This window comes from Chenopodium album, chromosome 16 (assembly GCF_948465745.1).
Source record: "Chenopodium album chromosome 16, dcCheAlbu1.1, whole genome shotgun sequence".
NCBI classification, from domain to species: Eukaryota; Viridiplantae; Streptophyta; class Magnoliopsida; order Caryophyllales; family Amaranthaceae; genus Chenopodium; species Chenopodium album.
Window position 1 is genome coordinate 35,479,891 of NC_137849.1, and position 14,877 is coordinate 35,494,767.

Consider the following 14,877-nt stretch of genomic DNA (forward strand, 5'->3'; position numbering starts at 1 on the left):
TTTTAAAAGTAAAAGAAAACGAAGAAAATACATATAAAAATCTAAGGTTTCGAGCATGAAGTATATTAACATCTATCGAGGCAAGATGTATCATTTAACTTTGCCCAGTTTGGCCCAGGCTGAGCTGAGATCAAATTTCAACTTTCAATTATAAAGCTACTCTTTACTTTGTACAATTCTTAATTGAAATTACCTTGTATCGGATAAGTCAATTTTGTTTGGGTCATGTTTGGAATTGATCTATCAAGCTAAGTTTGGTCTAGTGGAAAGCGTTGTAACTTCTAACCTTGAGGTTGGGGGTTCAATCCTCACTAGAGGCACTTTAGGAAGGACTTTATGACTTTGTGAGAGGTTATACTCCGATAAAACCCTTCATCTTACCCCCTTACAAAAAAAAAAAAAGGTTTGGAATGGCTCTTAAATCGAGTCAATTTTTGACAAGCCCAACGTCTTAAGAGTGTGCTAATCGAAAGGGCTGGGGAAGAACCTTCACCAATGAAGTAAAATCATCACAGATTCACATTTCACAATAATCCCTTGTTACTGTTGTTCTTCTAATCTCTGATCATTCATGATTAATTAAAAGCTTTCTTGAGAGAAGAAGAAGAGAGCAATTTGATTAGGAAGAAATGGAGGTTAAGCATGAATCTGGGTCTCCTAAGAAGCAGCCTCGCCCGCTTGTGCGCATTGTGCTTTTTCTCATGTCTCATCGTGTTCTTGTCAGGTACTCTTGATCATTTTGCTACTAATTTGATTATTGAATCTGGGAAATGCTCAATTTTTAATTTTTACAAAACACCAGTTTAATTTATCTCAATTTGTTGCATTTTTCCAGTTTGATTTGCTGTATTGCTGGAGTTATTGCACTTTTACTCTTGCCTGTTCTTGCCAAAAATACTTACATATCAGAAAATGCACTCATGCCAGGTTAGTGTTTTTGCTCAATTCTCAAATGATTTCAATTGGGTTTTTGTTTATTTGGATGATCTTGTTTGTTGATGTAGTCGGGTCGATTAGTTTTGATTGAGTGTAAATTGTGTTCAATGCTCCTCTTTGGTAGAGTATGCTCTTCAAATTACTTAATAGTATGCAAATTTCGGTTTTTGGGACCTTGTGTACACCCTTTGGATCCCATTATGTTGCTATATATGGGGTATTTGCCCCGGGCGATGATTGCTGGAAGACATACATTGATCTGTTTCATTGAGTGAATTGAAATTAGTACATTCGGGATAGTGGATGATTTGACTTTAGGCAATATTTAAGTGAGATTACTAGTGTTGAAATGTTACTTTTTATACTTATATGGTTAATCAACGAGTAATAACGTTGTTCATGTGAACATATCACGCTTGTAAACGTTCTTAAAGAGGTGTTATCTGGTTTTTAACTTGTTCTGTTAATATTTTTGGATTAAGGGTTTGGTGGGATTAAATTTTTTCAGTAATTACATAGTATGTGACCTATTTATGTTTTCATAGGTTCTGCCAACCCCATGCTCTCTTCTCAGGAAGTACTAGATGCTGACAAGCTTGTAACTGAGATAATGAGATTGAGCTTGGAAGGTGATACTGCAGGCATGTATGTGTTCTCTATATTTCACTTCATATTCATCTCATCTATTATGGCTTACTACATTCTGAACTCCTTTGCAAAGTTTTAGATGCTTGAAATTGATTTGAGTATTACCTGGAAGTGTTTAGTTTTATCGTTTACTTAAGCTATCCAAGCCTTTGCTCTGTAAATTGAGTTGCAATGGATGACTTAATGCCTTTGGCTGAGCTTTTCTGATGTCATTCTTGCTTCAGGTTTAAGGCATTTCATTATGTCTGCTGTGAGGTGAGGCCTTTGGGCTAAAGTTTATATTTGGATAGAAAGATAAACTGAGATTTTAAAGTTCATTCTTTTCACTTTCTTCATGCCATTTGTTGGCCAATTATTATTATTATTATTTTTTTAATTTTTTCACTGAATCTCTCATTTCAGTGAAATCCCAAGGCTACTAAAGAAGCGTGTGGGAGACTTGGGTGCAGAAGTTACTCAGTTCCATTTCTATCCTCAGACAAATAAATTTCATCCTCTTCATTTCTTTTCAAGTCATGACAGTGACCTCGATCAAGATAACACTACCTGTGTCAGTCCAGCTGTTAGTACTGTTGGTATAGTTAGGGCTCCACATGGTGACGGAAAGGAAGCTATTATCCTGGTGACTCCTTATAATGCTGTGAAGCCTGATACTGGTGAAGCTTTATCATTAGGTGTAGCATACTCTGTTTTTTCTTTGTTAACACAAGTTACCTGGCTGGCAAAGGACATTATTTGGCTGGCTGCAGATTCTCGTTATGGTGAACATGAATCAGTTTCTGCCTGGTTGAGGGAATATTATGCCCCAACATTTTACCGCTCACACACTAATATGTGCTCTGCAAGCAATCCTGATTGGGAAAATGTGGATAATCAGGTTGTTGGTGCAGAATCGCATGAGGGCTTTAGACGTGCTGGTACCATGGCTGCTGCTCTGGTGATCAAAGTTAATGGAAACAAAGATGCCCAGGATAGTCTTAGTATCTATGCTGAGGCATCCAATGGCCAAATGCCAAATCTTGATCTTATAAATGTTGTGAATTATTTGGCAGTACATCGTCAGGGTCTGTATGTAATGGTGGGGAAACATTGGTCCTTGTTGGAGTCAAAATGTCTGAAGATGATTGGTGGAACAATTGAGTTTCTAGGAAACCTGGCTAGAAGCTTAAATCCCCAATGGGGCTTTGGTATTCCTGTTAACGAGTATGTTGAAGGTGCCGCTACCCTTACTAGTTCATTATATGCTCAGGTGACTCCCCACTTTCTTTTTGTTCCTCGTTTTGCTTTCCCTTTCTTCCTACACCATCCATTTGGCTGTGGGTTTTTGTTTGTCCAGCAAACTAATCATTTGTCATTTATATTATGTTACTTGTTGGTCTTGTTACTTATCTTCCTCGTTATAAATCTTATAATAAGGCTCTAGGTGTTCCAACCGGTTCCCATGGTGCTTTCCGTGATTATCAAATTGATGCTGTCACATTGGCGATTGCTCCCAAAGCCTCACCATATAACAAGGGAAAGCGAAGTGACTTTCTATTACGGAGTAGCTGGTAATGTGTTTCTACAACTCTTTGCCCTAATTTTATTCTCTTTTGTTCCAGCTGAATGTTATTTTAGTGGAATGCTCTAGTTGACAACTAATTAAGATAGGCTTTTTGAAAAATCTTCTATTGCTTTGCTGGAAACAATATGCTGAATGCCTGGTAAAAGTTGTAATACTTGCTGTAGTGTTCTGTATTGAATAGTTGTGCAAATTCAATGCAAATTATGTTAATTAAGCCAGACTCCAGCTTCACCGGGTTAGCAAGCTCATAAAACTGAGGACCCAAAGATCCTTGACATGTGGTTTGTGATTTGCGGTTGACATGTGGTTTGCTTCAAATTGTATTTTAAACAGTTAAAAGGCATGACTGACATACAATCCGTTAACTGTTCAAGCTTGGTGTCTGCTGCTATAGATGTTCAAGTGTTTCAAGCCTTCTCAATTCTCGGATAGAATAGGGGTGCTTTTGCCAACATTGAAATTATATTCCTAAAGCTGGATGACCATACAACTATTCTTGCTAGTTTTTTAAGCTGACGACATATAGATCCATATTTGGTGGTTAGCATGTGAGATGTAAAAAAATCCATGTCTTTTACGTAGTACATCCTTTTGAATATATTAGCTCAAGTGACACTGCCAGCTGCTTTGGGTTTTTGTGAATAAATCACTTTGCTGAAGCTGAATTCCAATTTTTCGTCAATATACATCTGATATCTGATTGAGCAGCCCAGCCAAGTGTTTATTGGTTTTATCCAACTGTTGGTTTTCATCTGAAACTGGACATGACTAGCTTGTTCCTTGTTGGAGCTGCCTACTGAGCTTTTGTCCTTACTTCTCTCTTCTACACTCCCTCTCCGATTCCTTCTGTTGTGTGCCAACAAGTGACATTTAGAATAAAAAATAGTGATGTGTCCCTGCCTTCATATAAAATTCAGCCCTTGCTTTGGCCAGCAATATTATTACTTTTAAATTAGACTGATATGCAAGATCACAAGATGCTTGGGGACGTCGAAAAATTTGGTAATACTGTCTCTGATAATAATATACTCTCTCCGCCCACAATTATCTGCACCAAACGTCCTTTTTGCGAACTCCTAGGTAAAATTTCTTAAACAAGATTATTGAAAATTAAGAGAGAGAAGGGATAATTAATCCAAATTAAAAAAAAAACACAATCAAGCAGAGGAGAACCACCACCACTCACGACATCGCTGAACCACCACGCCAACCCACGAATCACCAACACCCATGCAACCCCCACTCACGGACGCAGAACCACCAAACTCAGACCACCGAAACCCACCACGCAAACCCCACTCACGCACCAGCCCCACGAACTCAGACCACCGAACCCCCATTCACGCACCAGCCCCACGAACTCAGACCACCGAACCCCCACTCACACAACAGCCCCACGAACTCTGACCACTAAAACCCACCACGAAACCCACGGTCCCAGATTTGGAATCGAAACCCACCACGAACTTGGACCACGCAACCCCCACTCACGCACCAACCCCACGAACTCAGGCCACTGAAACCCACCACGAAACCCACGACCCCAGATGTTGAATCGAAACCCACGAACTCAAATCACCGAAATCCACGAACTCAGATTAGTGGTTGTGGTTGATTAGTGGCGACGCAAAGGGGTAAGGGATGTCGGAGAATGGCGCGGCAATCTGAGGTCAGGTCGCGGTGGGGCCGGTGCTATGGGCTGGTGGTAAGGGCGGTGAAGTGGCTGGGGTAAGGTGGTAATTAGTTGGTAAGTAAGTGTAATTATAAGATGTTAAACAAAGTTAAAAAAAATAAAGTAAGGGTAAGGTGGTCATTTTACTCTTTAAAATTTACTAAAAAAGGAAAGAAAAAAAAATTTGTTGCAGATAATAGAGAGTATCCATTTATGGCAAATGTTGCAAATAATCGTGGGCGGAGGAAGTATATGAGAAGGTGTAAAACCATTCATATTATCATTTTTTTATTTTTATTTATTTATTTTTTTTTCTGAAATTCTAATTGGGGTACAAAATGTTTAAGAACATTTCCACTTACCTAATTAAAATCTTCTTGAGATAAAGCTTAACTCACTTCACTCATTAATGCAAGGGCTCCATAACTTCACTCTAATAAATAAAGGGTAAAATGTAAAGGAATAGGGTCAATCAAACATACAATGATAATATGAGCTCTTACGAAGTTACTAGTCATATTCATTGAGAAATAGTAAGCTACACTTACATGGGTATTTATGGTATTAGATGCGTAACAGAGATAGGAAACCATCTAAAGTAAAAAATATAAGGAAAATTTAACAAGAACGAACAAACCTTTGCTCCATTCTCCTAAAATGCACCAACCTTTAAATCTGCCCAAAATAACCTAAGTTTGTATTTTTTCTCCCACAGTAAACCTAGCATACCAGGTTGCAATCCATGTGATATGCCCTCATTGATTAAGTTTTTTTTAAAAAAATTATTTATGTTTATTTTAAAATCAAATAATTAAAAAAAAAACCTCCCTTTCCCCCACCACTGTGAGCCCCCCTCCCCCCTTCCCCACCCACCCCTTCCCCTGCAACGGTTGGCGGCGGCCAACCCAGTAACGGTTGGCGGCCAGTATTAGCGGCCTCAACCTATCTCCCTTTTCCCCTTCCCATGGTAGCCGACCAGCCATCCTCTTTCCCATTCCCGCTGCTCAAACACCACCCCTCCCCCCTTTCCCACAATCGGAAACGACCCCCCTTCCTCTTCCCCCACCTCGATTTGACCCCCTCCTCGTCCCCCCTAGAGCTGGCAATTTGGGTAAACGGGTCAGAGAAGTGTGAAAGTCAACTCGGATTGGGTTAATTCGGTTTAATGTCGTAATCTATGCAGATCGGGTTTGAGTTGGGTCATGCTTGAGTCGGGTCACGTCGGGTCATACATCTTATCGAGTTTGGGTCGGGTCAATAACAAGTCGGGTTACATTCGGGTCGGGTGAATAATAGGTCGGGTTTAATTCGGGTTTTCACGGGTTAAAACGAGTTAGGGTCATTCTCGAGTTTGGTTCAAGTTAATAATTTGCAGGTTATAATCAGGTCGGGTCATTCTCGGGTTTTCGGTTCAAGTCAATAATTTGCGGGTTATAATCTGGTCGGGTGATTCTCGGGTTCAAGTCAGGTTCGGTTCAAGTCAATAATTTGCGGGTTACAATCAGATCGAGTCATTTCCAAGTCGAGTCATTCTCGGGTTCAAGTCAATAATTTGCGGGTTACAATCAGGTTGTGTCATTTTCAAGTCGGGTCATGTTCGGATTCGGGTCTCAAATATTGGGTTAATCTGGGTTTCGAGTTGATTTCAGGTCGAGTCATATCAGGTTCGGGTACATATTTTGGGTCGGTTTGTTAACAATTCATGTAATGACGTTCACGTTTAAATCATTATCGATTTCTTCATTTATTGTAAGAGAAATAATTTCAGATAAGTTTAAATTCGAGCTAATTAGTTCAAATAAGTTTAAATAAGATATACATAGTAAGTTCATATTAATTCCAGTTAGATAAGTTTATTTTAGGTTGTTAGAAGATAAGTTCAAACCCTATTCTAATCTATTCACATTGTTTCCACTCATTTTAGGGATAACCATTTCAGATAAGTTCATATTTGAGATGACATGTTCAAATAAGTTTAGGTGAAATACAATTAGTTCGTATAAATTCGGATAAAATAGGTTTTAGTTTAGATAAGTTAAGTCCCTGCTGTATTCACAATGCTTCTACTCATTTTAGGGAAAAGATTTTTCTATTCATTTTAGGGAAAACAATTTTAGATAAGTTTAAATAAGTTTAGATAAGATAAAACGGGCTTAAATAAGTTATCCAAGTTATTTTATTTGAAATTATCTAAACTTGTTTATTTTTTTATAAGTTCATATCCGAGTTAACATTTTTTTTTTAATGGCATTATTTTTTATTTTGTTTGAAACATTTGAATGCATTATTTAAAACGTTTAAATAAGATTTAAATAGGCAAATGAATAATAAAATTAGAAAAAAAAAAGGACCAATAAAAGGAGCTTATATAGTTATATGGAAGCTGAAGATAAATTTAGAAAAAAAATAAACATTTGCTTATTTGATTAGTAACAAATGCATTTAAAAAAATGCATTAACATCTGTGCTTAATCACCTCATATAGCTTATATAGGAAGTTGAAGATAATTTGGAAAAATAATCAATAGAGGTTTTATCGGAAAAAAAAATCAATAATGTTGCCAATCTCGCCACTAGAGTGCAACCTTCCTAAATGTACTAAGATTAAGAGGTTCTTCTTTGACTATTGAACTTATCATTGTAACTTGTTTGCACAAGCACACTACACAAGTGACAACGTAACTATATAATTATACTTTGATCAATATAAATAGGGTGGTCTAAATTGAATTGATGGTGATTTGAAATCGAGTCAAGTCAATAACAATTTAGGTTGAGTTCGAAATGGGCCAAGAACAATTCGGGTTGAATTTGGGTCGGATCAACAACAAGTCGTGTTGATTTTGGGTTGGTTTAGTAACAGATCGGGTTGAATTTCGGTCGGGTAAAATTCGGGTTGGTTTAGTAACAGATCTGGTTAAATTCGGGTCGGGTTGGAAACAGGTCTGATTAAATTCGGGTTTTGACGAGTTAAAATGGGTTTGGGTCAATCTTGGTTTAAGTCGGGTTCGGTTTAAGTCAATAAATTACGGGTTATATTCACGTCGGGTCATCTCTAGGTCGGTTCATGTTCGGGTTCGGGTCTCAAATACTTGGGTTAACTCGGGTCTAGGGTTGGTTTCAGGTCGAGTCATATCGGGTTCTGGTCACCCTTTTCCGAGTTCAAATAGGTCGGTTAATAATCAGGTTTGGGTCGGTTAATAATCAGGTCGGGTCGGCTTTTGACAGCTCTAGTTCCCCTACCCAAAAGGCCGCATCTAGCCCTATATAACTACCCCGAAAACAATTACAACGGGTTTTACTTTAAAAAAAATAATCAAAACGGGTTTTAGGGTTTTGATTTTATCCATTTAGGGTGGTTTCAGTGATTTTGGGTGCGGGAAAAGGAGGAAAGGGAGGGGGGTGGGGTCGCTGGCGTAGGGGGGTTGGGTGCCGGTCGACGGCAGGGGAGGGAGGGGGACTGGGTGGCAGTGGGGTGGGGGGAGGAAGGGTTGGCGGTCTGAGGGGTTTTTTTTTTGTTAATTTTTTAATTTAAAAAAGATAATTAAAGGAAAAAAAAAATTGACCAGTTGTTCAGGTCACAAGTCATTTGGGTTTACTTAGAGAATAAATACAAACTTGGGTTTATTTTGGGCAGATTTAAAGGTTGATGCATTTGGGATAATGGAGCAAAGGTTGGTGCGTTATTGTTGAATTTTCCAAAATATAAAGAATGTCTACAATTAGTCATAACTGAAAATCTATAGATCCGATTTTGTTTTCTAACTCTTAATTATAACTTGGCAAAGTCTACAGTTATAATACCAAAACCTTTATGTGGCGACCTAGCTCAAAATGCTTACTAGACCACCTGTATGATCATGTAAGAGTGTGAGACCCGGCATGTCCGCAGCCTCATTCAATACATAAATTTGCTTGGCAGCCCAATTATTGAATTTCCATGACAGAACCCTATTAAAGCGTCCACCCAAATATGGAAATACCCAGTTGTCTTCACTGTTTAAATCATCAACATATATTAGCCATAGAACAGTCTAAGGAGTTTAGTCTTGAGAGATGTAAATGCAACCACATCATTCTACTATTGGAAAGATATTTGGCAATGAAAGCTAAGATCTACTTTATAACTTTGCACTAAAGAACAGCCCCTAATTCACTTGCCTTACCAAATACATCCTGTTCGTGGCTTTCAAGAGAGAGTTCAGCTTCGTACATTTTATTCTTTCCTTTAACTGTATTAATTCTGAGTTTTCTTAGCTACTAAGAAGATGGAATCACATTCTTGTTTCTGTGCTGTAAAAATGTACGGAATACAAGCTTACCCAAATTTATCTCCCACAGTAACTACTGCAACGCAAAGAAAAGCGTATTTTCTTCCCCTTTTGCCTCAATTGTTGTTGATCAGTAGGCTTCATAGGACTTTCTTGCCTTGATGCTCTAAGGAGTAAGTGCTTGCCTTTCTGCAACCATGACATCCCTATCTAATCGCCACAACTGGCCCAGAAGAAGGTTACAAGCATCCATTGGTGTCACATCACACAAAACTGTGTCTTTGTCTGCACACCAAAAATTAATCTAAGATTGCCTCTTGACTTCCACCCTATTCTCAATATCTAACTATTGTAGCTTAGGATGTGTCATAGTAATGATAAAATAGTATGTGAAGTTCTCACCATCGATAATGAGACTTTTAAGTTTTCCCTCAAATTTAACTCCCTGAATGTGATTTTCCATTGAAGACTTTAGATCTCCTTGAATCGATTTCTTGCATCTCCTTCACAAAATTAAGCTTCAACTTTCAAAAAGATCTCCTTCCACCTCATGTTAATTGTAATCCTCTTTTTTTTTTTTTTTTTTTTCTCCTTCATAATATCACCAATCTGGCAATCTCATCATCTCTATAGTCAAATCCTTTTGTTCGGGGAATTCCTTTGGTAATCTTGAAGCTAATTTACTTTATTGGGACCATTTATTTTTTCATATTCTTAAATTTTACAACTTGAAGGTTTATGTCTTTGTTTTGTTAGTAAAATTAAAAAACCTCTGGACTGTTTCGGTAAAAAAACATTTCTTTGGCTTTGCTTTCATGCCTTTTTGCTAGTTTTTAACTTTATCACCTGAAATAATCAAACTTAGCAAATGACTAGCTAGCACGGCTTCAAGAATTTTTAGCTTTCAAAATGTTTAATCCTGTCAAAATTCAAGATATCTGTTTTATTTGGTGCAAGTTAGTAGATATTTTGAATTAATTAAAATCTGCATATTCGGACATATTTGTACCTCGCTGCACTTAATCAATTAGACTATAAAGATTTTGCCTTTATGCACGTGGAACAAGTTACTTATGGGCTTTTTTTTTGGTTTGTCCCAAGACTACAATATGTTCGAACTTTAATGCTTGACAAGATCTAGTCGTATCACTTAATCAAAAGATTACCTAAGTCTTCTAACTAAAGCAGATAGGAAAGTAGGGTCGAATTCACAAGGAAACAATGTCTTTCTATTCATAAATAATTAATATTATTAAGTAACCAAAGTGATTTTTGTGAATTATACTAAAGGGAATAATTAAACAAACGCGAGTAAGAATTATAAGAATAACAATAAATCAAAGCCTAGGGTATAGGCTCACCAATAATATTCTAGGGTAAAACATAACAATCAATTATCAATGCATCAATTAATTAGATCATAAAGAGCTTTCGCTACGTATTACAATCACATAATTAATCTAGTGGTATAAAACGACTTAACCATTTATAATTAACCCGCCTATTGAAACTAAGCTTAAACATCAATTCTCATCTGTCGAATCTCAAATCAATATTGCATAACTCATACAATTAAACTAGGCCTAATCTAATTGCATAGCATTAAATTAATAAATAGGAAATTAATCAAAGTATTGACAATCAACAATAATAAATTACCCCTTTATATTATTTATGGATCCCCACGAACCCTAGAATTAAACTACTCACACATATTGAAATCTAAACTAAGCAAAGCAGTAAAACAAGACATGATTAATCAAAGCAATTAAATTACTGGAAATAAAAAGGGAAGAAATCGTTACCAAAATAAACAGAAATATTGAATTGCATTAACCAAAAGAGTTGAGAGAACAAGAGTATTAATCCAAAGCTTAAAACTAAAAACTGTAATTTAACTAATGAATGACGTAATTGTTTCGCTTAACAAAAGCGTATTTATACTAAAGCTAGAAAATCTTAAAAATAAACAAAGTAAAAATCGTCTTAATCAGCCTCCAATGACACGCGCCCGGTCGGGCGCCATCTCGCCCGCTGGGCTCGCCTTCGGGTGGTACATTCCCTTTCTCGCGCCCGACACTCTGGCAGGACGCGCCTCTGGGTGAAAGGGATTTCTTTCTTTCTGCCTCACCCGGCCGGGCGCGCCTTCTTGGCGAGGGCATCCTCGGTTGGGCGAGCATCCGGGCAATGTGGAGTCTTCGATTGGGCTCCTTCTTGGCCCAATCTAGATTTCCTGTTTGGGTCTTTATAGCTCGATCCAATGCCTCGGTCTCTGCTTAATTGCCAAGTCCTTAATCACCGGTTTGATTACTGTAATGCGGTCTTGGGCTACAGAAAGTGGTCATATGAATGCGATCCTAATCCAATGCTCGTAGTGGTCTAAATAAGTCCGGGAAAATGCTCCAAATCTGCAATTTCTTATAAAACAATACCAAAGCTATTAAAACACTAGAAAACGCATATTAGTAATAAAAATAGCTCCGTAGAGCCAAAAATACTCCTTAATATAACCAAGGGATGGGGATAAATCACTATATGAAATGAACATATAAATGCTGCGTAATAGTATCCTTTTGGTTAATCCAAGTCCTTGAAGTCAGGGAACCATTGTGTCTTACGTTCTCAATCCAAACAAAATTCCAGATTTATATACTCATCATAATATAATGCATTAGGAAATCTGAGTATTTGATTTCATCCTCATACACTCCTAGCATTTAATCGTGGTGAGGTTTATGTTGCTGAGATGGTGTCTTAGAACAGAATGGAACAGAGAGCCCTGCGGCAGGTTCTGGCCACTTATTCTAGACCCTCCGGTTCGTCATTGAAGTTAAGCTTCTTTGTCCCTTAATTCCCCAGTTAGGCTATCTTCTTTGTCTTGTTGTTGTCAGAATGTCAATCTCCTTGCCATAATTGCGTGGTTTCTTTTGAACACTATTGCGCCTTCCCCTTATTTTAAGCCAATCAGCTCAACCTTGTGACCTAAATGGTAATGAAGTCAACCAAGAACAAGTAGATATTTTAGACATCCTAGTCACAAAAGGTCCTAGAGAGAGATGTTGATGGTTCTGAGTCTAATGTCATTTGATAAATACCAACGTTGGGCACACCGCGCACTAACACAAAATAGCATAGAACAGTGTGGGGAATTGTTTTTCAAAAGTCTAATACAGGAAGTCTTCAAAAACAAGTTTAGGCGTGATGCATTTATTTGAATATTTTGTTTATAAATTTAAGTTAAATGCTTAAATCTAGAACCTGTTATAGTTAGAGAGCAGAAATTTAAAATTACTTGACAAAACTAAATTTCAAGTCTTTTGCAGCAACTTTCCCCAGTTGAAATTTAAGAATGATATGAAAAAAAACTGTTGCTCAATGTCTTAGTGTCTTCTTCCTTAATGCAGGTTGATTGAAGGCACAATTAGATCAGTAAACAACCTACTTGAAAAGTTTCACCAGTCATTTTTTCTCTACCTTCTAACTGGGCCCAGCAAGTTTGTTTCAGTAGGAGTTTACATGATCGCTTTTGCACTCCTTATTGCACCCTTACCGGTTGTTGCTGCTTCTTTATATTCTGATGCTGTCACATGTCATCCTAAGTCTGACATTGTAAAATCTTCTGCAAGCAGTAGCTCATCCGATACGATGAATAAATCTGGCACTTCATGGAGGTGGCTTCACGCAGCGAAATCTGTGTTTGTTATACATATATGGGCAGCTGTTGTAGCATTACTTCCCTATGTAGTTTGTCAAATACCCAACAGGACATCAACTACATGCAGTATTTCCTGGATTTTTCTGTCATTAGCTAGCCTTCAAATTATTTACAAGGTCTTCGGCTCACCTTACTCCAGCTTCAATCCATCAGACCTGCATAAACAAGAATGGGCTGTCTTAAAATCTGTGATGATCTCAGCATCTTTCATCGGTTTGTCTCTCATGTCTGTAGTGAACTTTGCAGCTGCTGAAATCGGGGCATTATTGTTGGTGCCATTCTGTTTGATGGCTCAGCCCTTAAAACTAGACATGCAAAACCTGAGCCTGAAAGCTTTCTCCAGAATTGCTTGCAATATAGTCTTAGGGTTGTCCTTGTTTCCACCATTTACTTTCTTTGTGACGAAAGGCTTGTCGGAAGGATTCAGTAGTATCAACATCGGTGATTTTTGGACCTGGGCTGAATCACTTTGGCTATGGAATAGCGCAACTTATCTATATGTGATGTTGGTGCACCTTCCATGCTGGGTGTTGTGTATCCATCTCTTATTACATCCTTGTTAAATTTCCTTGAAAACTTTTCCACTAACTTGCTGACTTGTTATTTAGAGCCAAAATTTTCAATTAACTTGCCTTTTTTGCTATCAAATTTGCATCAACTCACCTCAAGGCTGTAATTTTAAGATTTTGCTAACTAGGTGGTGTTGTACCATCTTTATTCACCCCAGCGCGACATTGTAATGTTAAGAGTTTGATTTCAATTAATATATATGTACTCCATTTTATTTCTATTTTGTTTAGCTTCATGTAAAGCTTGTATTATTCTTTTCTTTTCTCCTTGAGTTGAGTCATTTTGTAATATTTGCTTAAGTTATTGCAAAAATATAGATGGCTATCCCTACCTTAGGATTCATATTTAGTTATTAACTATAAACTAATGTCCTTCTCTCAAGCAATTTGTGATGTCAATAAATGCCTGAAACATTACTCAGCTACAAAAAGTGTCTTCAACCTTAATTTTTTGGGTGGTTCTAAATTTACCGTGACAGAGGTGTTAAAAACTAAAAAATGGCTCGATTTAGAATTTGATCTACATGGCCACAATAACTTAGCACAACCCAAATCTGACATGATGTGACATGATCTAAACCTGACCGATGACTTGAATTGACACTTCTATTTAACACCTATTGATTTTGCAACCAATTGAATATTTTCCTTTGCAATTAAGTTCAAGGTTATTTATTTATGGCAATTGAGCAAGTTTAGTTGTGGATTTGTTTTGCCAATGAAGTTATTCCTATATTCCTATCATTGTAATTGCACTGTATGTAGTTTGGTTATACTTCTTCCGTTTCTTTTTAGTTGACATGATCCTTTACTTACGTTTTCCAATGCACAAATTCAATAATTAATTTATTTAATTACCAATAAGCAAAAATTATAAAAAGTTGTTATTTTGAAAATATATATAGTAACGAATCTAACAAAATCGCATATGATTATATTTACTATTATGTATAATTGGGAGTGTATATCATCCTCCCTTCACTCTCTCTCCTCCAAAAGTAGTATCCTCTTTTTTTATGTAAAAATGTGAGAGAGGATACTACTTTCAAGAGGAATGCAATATATCCTCTTTGTGAAGAGGATATTAAATGTTTGGGAGAGAAATGTTGAGTAGGTCAAAACTCATCTTTTAATGTATTTTTTTTTTTTTTTTGGTCATCCCCTTTAATGAAACGGTGTGTATGGGAAAAACTCATCTTTTAATGTATGGGAAAAAGAAAGTATGGGAAAAAGAAAAAAAAATAATAAAACCAACATACTTGCTTAGTTCTGCTATACGGGTTCCATAAAGAATTATTAAGAGTAACTGTGATTTTTATTAATTATTATTGTCAATGTTACAGTTTATTATTTTTTTTTCCACTTACCGTCATTGTTTTTTAATTACTCTTAGGGCCTGTTTACTTCAGCTTAATTTCAGTTCACTTCAGTTCAACTTCAATCAGTTCACTTCAGTTCAGTTCAGCTCCTAATTTCCTTCTCTCATAAAATATTCATTTCAG

The 14,877-nt window shown here is 37.0% G+C and overlaps 1 protein-coding gene across 2 annotated transcripts; it reads left to right on the top strand.

Annotated features, from left to right (window-relative positions):
• The first annotated feature begins 422 nt into the window (after window positions 1-422).
• On the top strand, window positions 423-13,596 carry LOC145585170 (uncharacterized). 2 transcript variants are annotated; one of them, XM_081641899.1, is made up of 6 exons: window positions 423-724; window positions 836-927; window positions 1,482-1,581; window positions 1,987-2,833; window positions 3,001-3,134; window positions 12,496-13,596. In XM_081641899.1, exons 1-6 carry the CDS (start codon window positions 630-632, stop codon window positions 13,367-13,369), a joined length of 2,142 nt encoding a protein of 713 aa, XP_081498025.1. In that variant the 5' UTR covers window positions 423-629; the 3' UTR covers window positions 13,370-13,596. The 2 variants fall into 2 exon arrangements, with proteins under 2 accessions (XP_081498025.1, XP_081498026.1); XM_081641900.1 differs by having other exon boundaries at window positions 12,721-13,596.
• The last annotated feature ends 1,281 nt before the right edge of the window (window positions 13,597-14,877 follow it).

Excerpts from the sequence above, each read along its gene's own strand:
- LOC145585170 (XM_081641899.1), top strand. The coding sequence starts at position 630 with ATGGAGGTTAAGCATGAATCTGGGTCTCCTAAGAAGCAGCCTCGCCCG. Across the intron at positions 2,834-3,000 it reads CTAGTTCATTATATGCTCAG|GCTCTAGGTGTTCCAACCGG; the intron begins GTGACTCCCCAC and ends TCTTATAATAAG. Across the intron at positions 3,135-12,495 it reads TTTCTATTACGGAGTAGCTG|GTTGATTGAAGGCACAATTA; the intron begins GTAATGTGTTTC and ends TCCTTAATGCAG.